The sequence below is a fragment of the Mobula hypostoma genome, chromosome 14, assembly GCF_963921235.1.
Source record: "Mobula hypostoma chromosome 14, sMobHyp1.1, whole genome shotgun sequence".
NCBI lineage: Eukaryota > Metazoa > Chordata > Chondrichthyes > Myliobatiformes > Myliobatidae > Mobula > Mobula hypostoma.
In genome coordinates, this window is record NC_086110.1 from 25,985,037 (window position 1) to 25,996,501 (window position 11,465).

Genomic DNA, 11,465 nt, shown 5'->3' on the forward strand with positions numbered 1-11,465 from the left:
CACCCCTTCACAAACTGCTTCCTGCCAGTCCTGGTGTAAACAGATTACTCACCAATTGGAGGATCTGTGGATGTCACAATGGACTCACTGACCACTTCAGAACGCACACAACCGCATGTGGAAGCAAGACATCCTGGGAAATGACGGACCGCCAAGGGAGAAGAACAAGTTGACTACATATGCCAGATGACATGATGCCAATTTTTTTTTTTTGTTGATCCCCTCACATCAGACTTGCCCTCTTGTTTCTTGTTTACAAGCAGCATGTAAATGATGTGTCATTTTGGTATCATATTTTAAATACAGCAGGTCACAACTAATCTGCTTGTGCATTTTTTTTAAAACTTCCATAGCTCTTTCCTAACAGCTCATATTTTCAGTACATGTCCAGTTAGTTGTCAGGTGCATGAAACCAATTTTATCACCTACTATATGTCAATCTTACCTCAGCTTCAATATCAAAAATTCTCAGCTGTTGTTGTGTACTTTACAAGACTTGAAAGGATTATTGAAGAAAGGGCCCTTTTGTCACCCCCTCAAACAACAAGCAGCCTAGTTCACTCTGCTTTGAGGTGAAAATTTGATTCAGTGACATCAGGTTATTGAAATGTCCATAAGTTGCTTTGCATTTCTACAGAACAGAAGTGTTGTTTGTTCTGGTTACACTGAAGTTGTGTGTTCATATTGATTGACATATAGGAAATGTAAACAATTCAGAAATGGTTACTCTAATTACATTTCACAGCAAGAACTCCAATCATCTATTATCTAATTGTTATTCCACTACAAAGTCAGAGAACCCATACAAACTCTCTCATTTATTGAGAAACTTTCTTTTAATTTTATGTTCCTTAATTAGACCCTTTAACTTTTTCCCTGTGACACTTAGCAATATTTCCCTGTTTCAGAATATATTCTAAGAATACCTTGAGGTAGTATATTTGTGTCTTAGCTATTTAATTCTTATTATTAAAGTCTTGAAACCATCTTGTTTGAATGTAAGATTTCAAGGTTTTTAACCTCCTTTTCCATCTCCTCCTCTCAAATAATTTCAATCAATTTAATAGACACAACAGATAATGCAGGTGCTGTAAATCTTAAGCAACACATGGAAAATGCTGGAGGAACTCAGCAAGTCAGGCAGCATCTATGGAGGGGAATAATCAGTTAACGTTTCAGTCTGACACCCCTCATTAGGACTCCTGAGTTCCTTCATCATCTTGTGTCTGTTGCTTAAAGCCAACTTAGAACACTTCATCATATCTGCTTCCATTTACTCTGGTTTGACAAAAGACACATCTTAATTGATGATGTATCTGCTTTTAGAAAGCAAACTAATTCTAAACAACAACTCCAAGCACATTTAAACTTGAATAGAATATAATTCAGTTTGAGCAGTTCTGATTGATTTGAGTTGATCAGGCTACTGTTACAATACAACCTGAGATATTCATGTTGGATTCCATAGTTGCCTCCGTGTGAAATAACTGGGCATCAGTCCAGGGTTAATGGCATTTAAACTGCTACAAGTCTCCATGTTTTAAACATAATTATGCTTATGGTAAGAAATGACAACACTTGTGTCCCTTTTTATCTGAAAGCAAGATAAAAGATAACACACAGAAGACAAGGAGATCATTGTGGACTTCAGGCATGCCAGGAGCCACACTCACATCCCCATCTACATCAACGGAACTGTAGTGGAGCGTGTATCAAGCTTCAAATTCCTTGGTGTCCACATTTCCGAGGATCTCACCTGGTCCCTGAACTCCTCCATCCTGATCAAAAAGGCACAACAGCGCTTTTATTTCCTGCAGAGCATGAAGAAAGCTCACCTCTGTCCCAGGATACTGACGGACTTTTACTGCTGTACCATTGAGAGCATACTCATCAACTGCATCTCAGTGTGGTATGGCAGTTGTCCCGTATCGGACCACAAAGCACTCCAGAGTGTGGTGAAAATTGCCCAGCGGATTATCGGCACCCAATTGCCCACCATTGAGAACATCTACCATAAGCACTGCCTGGGCAGGGCGAAAAGCATTATCAGGGATGCATCTCACCCTAACCATGGACTTTTTACTCTCCTCCCATCCAGTAGGTGCTACAGGAGCATCCGCTCCCGCATCAGCAGGCACATGAAGAGCTTCTTCCCTGAGGCTGTGACACTGCTGAACCTCACATCACAGCGCTAAGCAGTATTGCATCCATATTGTACTGTCTCAGTACTTTTATATTTGTGTGCTGTAGCACTTCTTTTATTTGCAGTTATTTTGTAAATAACACTATTCTTTGCATTTCTGGTCAGATGCTAGATGCATTTCATTGGCTTTGTACCTGTACTCGGCATAATGACAATGAAGTTGAATCTAATCTAATCTAAAAAGATCAAAGGCTCCCTCTAAAGTGAGGCAAAGCACTTATTTATGTTGCAATTTGAAACTAGTAGCCAGAGGTAAGATTATTATAAAGTTGGGGGGATGTGCTGAGAGCTGGTTTCTAGACCCTTTTACAGAAACCATTTGTGGGGTCCATTTAGAATGATTTCTATGTATTTAGATTGATTTACTATTTGTTATTCAATAGAAAAGGCAAATGCCTCAATTGATTCAACAGATTAGTGTTGCTCAAGGACTTCTTTCTAAGGAAACTTGAAATATATTTAGAAACTTTTACTTTAGCCACGTTTGTTGATTATTAGAGAGATACCAAAATAACTATGTGGCTTGTTTTGCATCAGAGACCTCTAAAGCTACATTAAGCTTGGTGGATGGAAACCTGTGCCGAGATGTTTCAACGTGAATTCAAAATTGCAAGCTAATTAAGTCAGTATTTAGGAATTGCCACAAGTTCTTTGAGCCTGCAAGACCACAAACAGTTTGTTATAACTGTTAATTCATTCTTTGAGTCAATGGACTATCTGAAGTTGCAGACCAAGCCAAAGAGTATAAGGGGAATGAAAACACAACTAAAGTAAAGGGGGAGAAACTAAAGTTTCCAGTTTACTGATATGTGCAAAAAGTCCTGCTAAATTCAAGGAGCCCAAAAACAGGATGATAGACATAGCACTGTCCAAGCCTGCAGGGCCCTGTCATCTGAGGGAAGATTATGCAGGGGCCTGATGGGTCATACATTCAAGCAAGGCTGCTATCAGCCCGCTATGGTCTGGCACAGTAACTGCCTCATAAAGCAGTAGGCTGAGAGGACAGTCACTGTGCAAATGGAGCTTTTTTCAAAGGAGACATGTTGGACTACAGGGGAACCATGAGGATTACTCTGAAAAGATATTGCTAAATGATCAGAAGTAAGACTTGACCCTCCTAACTGTCCACTCAGTCTGCAATCCCCTCCCAATGCCAGTCTGGGCCTGACACTGGTCACCCAGAGAGAGAATGTTGGGCCTCCTCTGATCCTTTAGATCCAAGTTCAGATTTATATCCAGATCCGGTTCAAGACCTAGACATTATAATAGTGTTGGTCCTATGTCTGTGATTGTATACCATTGTGGTACAGTACTAGAAGGCACTGGTCTGTTGCCAAATTACACAGATATACAGTGCTGATGAACATGTGTAGGTTACTGAATAGCAATGTTGGACTGTACTGGTTAACATAGTCTGCTAGAAGGTACATATCCATCCCTCATACTAACTGCAATTTCAAGGTGTTCCTTTAAAGCCAGGTCCAGGAAAAAAAGTACTGTTATATTCTTTGAATTGTCATTCCTGATCTAGCCTCCTTCTTCCCAGATTTGGGCGTTACGGATAGGCATAAATCAGTGAGCTTGGGGGACTACAGGATAAAGCTGATGCTGCGAATTGAAGGTTGAACAGGGATGAAATATGTCTTCCTTCCTGATATAAGAGCATGGGAAATGTGTGAATGTAAGAAGAGGGAGAAGAAGCGAACGGCTAGTTTCTTTTTTAAATTACTGAGTGCTACGGCGGTGCCTCTTTAGTTTAGCGCTGACGATGGCAATGCTTTCAAAATCACGGTCAGCACCCAGGAAGGGATAACCAGCAGATTCCGCGTTGTACTTTCTTTTTCCACCGTCCCTTATTTAATATCCACAGACCCGGGGCTGACCGGCCCGTTGAACCTGTGTTGCTCCGGGGACCTTCTGTAGAACTGCTAGGCTTGTGACTTCGCCCACTGGCCTCACACACAACAAGCCCGATCCAGGGTGGGGGTAGATCTCCAAATCCCTCCTTTCGCAGAGACCCCATACATCTGAGCAGACCATCAATATGTCAGGAGCAAAAGTGCTCGAATGGCGTTGGGTACTTCAAACAAGATTATGTATTGGTCCGATTTTTTGCTTCTAAAAACAAACAATAGACTTAAAATTTCGTATTATTGGGAGTTTCTTGGAACTAGTTTAACACAACTAAATCGTATTGTAAATACAAGGGAAAAGGAGGGGTTATAAGTTATTTGTTTTATTTATTCTATTCACGTCCCCCAGAGTCAAAACCACGCAAGAACTTGCAAGCAGCCTCGAATCGGACTAATACCCTTTATTACATGAACTAATCCTTTCAAATCCGACTTGAAATAATGTTTATCTTTTGGTAGCTTAATTTCCCAGACTGAAATCTCGGGGTCAGTCCCAGCATCAGATATTGTACCATTTCAGTATTTTAAAGAAAGGGTATCTTTAAACAAAACTATCGAAATGTTGCTCGGTGTCCCTACATTAAAGCAAGCCCAAAGATTATGAAAATGACAAGTACAAAAATAAGCAGCCCGGAGGAAGATAAAGTGCACAATTGAAAACAAAAAAAAAATCTGTTGTTACGGATATAAAGTCAGGAAGATGTGATTTAAACCCATTTTTCTAGGTTGTAGAGTATGGAATAGTCACCGAGGTGCACTGTAAGGCAATTTTGAATTTAAATTAACGGCATCTTTTCCTTAAGTGCAGTGTTATGTTATAAGATCGAATATTTCTGATTTAATTCTGAATAAAACACGTTTCACGCGTAACAACACCACTGGGCTTCAGTGAAAAATTAAAGCATACACTTTTGTGATTTGGATGACGGTTTAAAGAAGTGAACTCTTGTAAGAGTCACGGCAGGCGAATCTGGAGCTCTGAAGGTAAAAGGACGTTGTCCATTTGGGATTATGTGCTCTGTGTGGGAAACCGTGTACTGTTTTAATCACTGTGTCTATTAAGATGTCGGGGGGGGGGGAGGATAGTTTTGTGTAATGAGATTCCCACAGCTACACACTGGTCATTATTGCTAACACACTGCAATCGGATTTGGACTTTGTGGCACTACACTCTGAAGGTTTGCTTTGGAGTCTCATTAAACTGATCCTTCGCCCCCCCTGCGCCATTCACTGTGAGCGTGTATGAAGGGACTGGTATGATTAGAAAGAGAAAAATGACAAAGCAAAGATAAGGATGTTTCTTCTAATATGTTTTATTTCGCAAAACATCAATAAGTAATTTCCACCTTGCTCAACGGATCGCTGCAAGTTCACTGTATAAACCTGAAACTTAGTAATACTGTACATAATGCAGGCAAAGCTGCAGGAAAATGAAGGGCCAGAATAATATACTATGATGCTACGACACGTTACATTATTTATTTTGAATGTTCTCTTGTGATTTAGACACACTCTTTTATTGAGAAGTGGATTAGGTTTTGTTCCTTGTGCATTATTCAAGTCTGTTTTTTTTATATAGTTGCGAATATATCTTCGTAAAATGAACATCTGAAACTAGGGGAGATTTTAGACAATGACTCCTGAAACATCACGATTTTATGTAATTATAAGTGACAGCGACGTGGCTGGATTTGGAAGTTGTGAGCTTCCTGTAGTGTTTGATTGTAAAGCACCCCAGCTTTAGGTGAAGAGGATAATTTTCACAGATAGGTTATATAAGCATGAATTTATATAATTTATCATATTGTATTGATTTTGTGTTATATTTTACAACACATGATTAGCAAATTTTGAATGAAACACTTGTTCTTTAACTGTTACAAATTGTATCAGGCAACCTTTACAAAATATTATAATAAGCGCACGCGTGTGCCTTACAACGCAACTTTCTTTACATTCTACAAAACGGAATTCTCCTGATTGTACCCCGCCTCCTCTATTCTGAGGAAGAGTGTACGAGCAAAGCAGTCAGTCCTAATTAATGGCAAACAATGGATAAATTTGTCGGTTTGCTTCTCATATGCAAAGTGGTCGATGGCGGTTCGTTGAACTTTCACCTGCTATGAATTACATGTCGCACAGTTCCCCAATTAGTAGTGTTCGACAACTAAAAAAAACGTTGGGAATTGTTATTTTAAACTTTTATGTCAGTCAAATAATTTAATATAGTTTTCATTTGGTGCTGGAATTTTTCATAGCTGTTGACTATGTTAAAGGATAAACTAAAGAAATCTTACGTGAATGTACTCTTTCCTCACATAGCAGATATCAGACATTTCAAGATCAATAGATTTTCAGACTCCTTTTATTTTGAGTTCTGGAACCGTCTTTTACAGGAACAAAATATTTATTTTTACGCTTCAGCAACTTATATGGTTAACTTAATTAATAAACGTACCTCCGTTTTAAGTAGGTCACCGCGAATCTGCAGTTTTCACAGTTATTATTAAATAGTATAACTGTATTTTAATGGCATTTCACAGAACAAATAAAACAAAGTGGGCGGGGTGTATTTTCTGAAGTAAACAAGGTGAGTCTGCGTTAAACGCAATAGTGGGTCAATCAAAATAGACCACATCGGGGGCAATGGGTGCACTTTAAACTTTATAAAACAGCAAAAACAACGTGTGACCGGGTGTCAAGTGGTTTCATAATCATTAGAAGGCTTCTGTATCACAACAGCTCGAGTGCATCCCCTGAATCTTAAATATGTATTTTTTTCAAGTATGTGGAATAACTTCGTGCAGGGACAAACGTTGGAAGTGACGTTTCGGATTTTGGCAAACGAAGTCATTGACCGTTGGTTGAGTCTGTTTGAAAGTCAATGCCAGTGCTCAAAACGAACACACATCCTGTTTTATTTCCAGTGTATTGTCGGATCACCAGTGCATAAAGTGAAGGAGCTGCGCGGGATTGCCCTCGGTTATATCGCACGGCACTAACCGAACCTGTTTTGTTTTAGAGAGAAAATGACAAAGTTAAACATACAGTAAATGACTAGTCCTTGAATCTTCTGCGGAAATTACAAGAAAATAATCGTATTCTGCAAATACATCAAAAGAATAGAGTTCACTGATTACACTAGCCACTTATGCAAATAGAAATATAGCTCGAGACAAACGGCAGATCCTGCTTTGGACACATTGGGTATCCAATGACCCGCAGCTCTTCCTCAAACAATTGTAACCAGCGCTAGGATGCAACTTTCAAGCTCAAAGGAGCTGAGCGGGATTTGGGCCTCTTGCTTGGTTCATTTTGTAATTTTTACATGGATATTGTGTCTTTTCCGAGAGAGCGTCACATGGTTGAACACCGATGAACTTGGTGGAGGCGGGGTGGGGGTGGGGGTGGGGGTGGAATTTGGTGGAGCGCGGAAACTGTCACTTACTTACCTCACCTCTTCAGCACAGGTCTGAAGGCCGCTCTCACTCTCTCCTCCTGGCGCAGTAGACACGTTTCCGTAATATCTGTTGCCCCCAAATCAGATTTCACATTTCTTAAAAATCCTGAAAAATACCGTATGTTTTACAAACGTTCATACCTAATTATCAACACTAAGTAACCACTTAATTGGCCAATTCGGCCATATCGTTACATCACTAAGCTTTTGATGAATGCATCCCAAAATTAGCAAAATACTGCGGCTGATATAAATTTTAAAGCGGGAAGGGTGGAAAGATCGTCACCAAAGGATATCAGGCTTAAATGTATTAAGCCTTATTTTTCTCTACGCCACCTCTGCTTAACCTGAGAAAATGGGGGTGGAATTTGCTGCAAATACTCAGCAGGTTTGACAGCGACTGGAGAACTTCCCTGCGTTTTCGTGAAAACTCTTCCAGAATGTTCTTTTTCCCACTCTGGGGCAAAGGTTGTACAAAGATAACGCTAGGTGATGCCCTGTGAAAAATTTTCTTCCTTGATATTTAGCTTTTACTGTTGCACACTTCAAGGGCATCCACGTCACGAGGGTTAACTGTTAACTGAATGTTTGGTGTAATTAAGAGATACCTACAGTTACATCTTGAAAACAACACATAGCGCCCTGAATTGAAATGAGGGTGGGGTGGGGGTGATTGGTGATTGCTATACCGTCTTTCAGTTGCATTTATTGCCATTAGAAACATTTTGGGAGCCAGCCGGAGAGAAGTCAACGTGAAAGTACCTTCAGTCCCTGATGTATACTGGCAGTTGTCTAGCGCAGGGTAGGAAGCGCAGTGCAATTGACCAGCCGCTACAAGCGTTTGTAGGTTGAATGTAGAAGTTCTCAGAATGCGGGCGGCTTGTGAAGAGTCTCCGAGGGAAATTATATCATCGACTTGGTTCACCATGCCCTGGGATGGCCTCACCTCCGCGCAGTACCTCGCAGTCCGGCTCTGGCCGTTCTGACAACCCACCAGACAATTGGAGGCTGCCGTGTGCGCCAGGGACCAAATCCTCGGCTTCTCCGCTGTCCCGAAGCGCTGCGGGAGGCTGTTGCTTGCGACAGAAACAGATGGCTTATTCGTTATCGTATCTAGAAAGTCGGACTCGAGGGTAGAGCAGTTTTTGGAACAGGAAGTGCGCTGGTTGTTTGAAGGAGATACATTGCAGTCATTGCCCTCAGTCTCGATCAAGCCTCTCCGCGGTCTGATTTCACTTGGTGCCTTTTCATGGTCACTTTCCAGTTTTTCTGACTCATCATCTTCCAGATCGCTCAGCCTCAGCTCTTTGCTTTCTCTGTATTCTTTCTCGTCTGTGAACACATTAAAATATTTTTTCTCTACAATTTTAATCTACGTTGCTTTCATTTACTTTCAAACACAATTTTAAGAATAGTCTGAATAAACTTTACTCTATAGTCCGTTACGAATTATATATGAGTTTGTCAGGGATGAATCTTTTGCTCATTTTGCTACGATTCTGAAACTCTTTTCAACTTTACATTTTGGTTCAGTTGTTCCCTCCCCCCCCCCGTCCAAATTATTTACAAGGTAATTACATTTAATTAAACATCGAGTGGCAGTCTGCGTGCTTTGAGTAGTTGCATGTTATGCCAGCGGATGTACTACATTGTCTGTAAATATGGGTGAAGTCCCACCGTTTTCCATGTTGTCCGTTCCATGTTCCTCTCTGTCCCTTCTGGCACTCTCCTCTTTCTTGTCATCCCCTCCTTTGTTTCTGGGTGACCAGGTCATTTTATTTTCCTTCTTCAACCTCCTCCTGGCGTTCGCAAACCAGGTGGACACTTGGGTCAGGGTCATTTTCGTGATGATGGCCAGCATGATCTTCTCGCCTTTGGTGGGGTAAGGGTTTTTCCTGTGTTCGTACAGCCAAGTCTTCAGGGTGCTGGTGGTCTCTCGGGTCGCATTCTTGCGCCGTGTGGTGCCGCTGAAGTCAACGGAGCCGCATCTAAAAAGTCAGATGAAACCGTTATCTGGAGGAAGGATATGGCAAAACCAACATATTTAACTCCATTTCATCATGGACACTAAATGCAGCTTCTATTTTGTTTTGAACTGTGTGTTATTTACATTATTGGTCTTGCTCTAAGGGCTCACCTGTCGTATTGGTAGTGTCCCAAGGAGTGTTCATACGGATAGTAAGTAGCTGTCGGAGCAATTCCCGAGTGCAAGCTCCCAGTGCTATCTTTAATTTCGTACTGAGAATTCTGAAAGGGGTGGAGGTAGAGCAGAACACACGAAATAGTCAAAAGTTTTTACCATTGTTCAAACGTGGGAGGCTTCGGTATATCACACGCTACAAAGGAATAGTGATGGAAAACGGGCTGGTGTTCCCCACGGCCGCAACTCACCAGTGAAGAGTAGAAAGCTGAAGCATCAGTACTGTATGTAAGGTAGTTCCCATAGCTCTGGCTAGCTGCGGTTGCGTAAGGGGAGCTGCCGTACATGCCCAGCGCCGCGGCAGCTGCGTTGATCTCGGTCCTGGCGTTGGCCAGCAGTCTGTTATCATAGTTGGGACAGCAAATGGCAGTCTGGGCCGGGCCAGCGGAGCCTTCGGATACAGGTCTGGAGCCTGGTTCACAACACGCCGTGCTGGGACTCGCTGACACGAAGAACTGGACGAAGAAAGCATGAAAGGAGCAACCGACATTTCACTCCGAACACGAATCAGCAGATCACACATTGCAATGAGGAGAAAAATGCACAGATGCATGCAGCAACCGAAATGCCTTGAAGCCAGCTGCATTCAAAATAGATGACAAAAGCAGAATAAAGTGGGACTCCACCAGAGTGAAGGTACAACAGGAATCAGGAGTTTACAAAGCAACGCCATACAGTGGAATCGTGACAATAAAATGTGTAAATTATTTAGTACTTAAACAAATACAGAATGCCCTGATATTCCTGTTTAGGCGGAAGATAAAAGTATTTAAAGGCACACGATCGTTTGGGAAATATGCAGGGAATTATGGAATCATTTTTGCGCTGTGCAAATAGGTAAATAATAGTGAGATAATGCAGTTAGATGCATTTGGACTGGTTTAGAGGAATGACGGTGTATATAAAACTACAAACACAAAGTATGAACATATTAGTAAGAAACGCAGAGGGCTGAAATATCCGACTGGAGGAAATTATGTGACCAATACCATGCAAGTTAAAGTAGTAAGGCATCAATATGGACAGAGAATGGTTAAACGTGTAACTATACGGAAATAGGTGGAAGTAATTCCAGGTGAATCATAAGTCAAAAGTGGCGGTAAACATCAGCCGAATAACCGTCCGTTACAGAGTATATTGTGCGTATCAAGACAAATGGTTTATTCAAGACAAGCACAGGATAAATAATGCAGCGTGGTGAAAAAGACGACTATATAAAGGGGGTATGGGAAAACGCATTATAGATTGAAAGTGAAACAGTCTCCAAAAATGTCAATGCGTAAAAAGAATAGAGAGTAGCGCAGAGTCTGGGTTAAACGAATGCTAATTGATGGCCATCCTTACCTGTGAAGTGGTATTGTAAGGGTATCCAAACTGAGAGAACGACATCGTTGCTCCTTTTGTTACCATAAGCAATATATCTTTCTGATTGATTATAACCAAACCTACTTCAAAATGCACCTTCTAGAGAAAATTGCCCGCATGGTCTTTAGCTTAATAATAAATGATTCCACTTGGAAATCGCAAAGCGCCGTAAACTGGCATTCAAAGCTTATCGGTACTCATCTCAAGGCAAAATTATCGATTATATTTAGCTGAAGAGGGTTAAAAGACATAACGGAAGTCCTTCCAGATATAGAGTCTGCCAGTTGTATTATTTGCTGGTCTATAGTTCTTTAGCGTTCATCC

General features: G+C 41.1%; 1 protein-coding gene across 1 annotated transcript; it reads right to left on the bottom strand.

Annotated features, from left to right (window-relative positions):
- Nucleotides 1-6,580: 6,580 nt before the first annotated feature.
- irx6a (iroquois homeobox 6a) lies at nucleotides 6,581-11,258 on the bottom strand. The gene is made up of 7 exons (XM_063067437.1): nucleotides 11,121-11,258; nucleotides 9,968-10,231; nucleotides 9,714-9,823; nucleotides 9,254-9,564; nucleotides 8,339-8,908; nucleotides 7,569-7,682; nucleotides 6,581-7,124 (listed from the first exon to the last, which is right to left on the bottom strand). The coding sequence occupies exons 1-6, from the start codon at nucleotides 11,184-11,186 to the stop codon at nucleotides 7,570-7,572; spliced, it is 1,434 nt and encodes a 477-aa protein (XP_062923507.1). The 5' UTR covers nucleotides 11,187-11,258; the 3' UTR covers nucleotides 6,581-7,124; nucleotide 7,569.
- Between the last annotated feature and the right edge of the window lie 207 nt (nucleotides 11,259-11,465).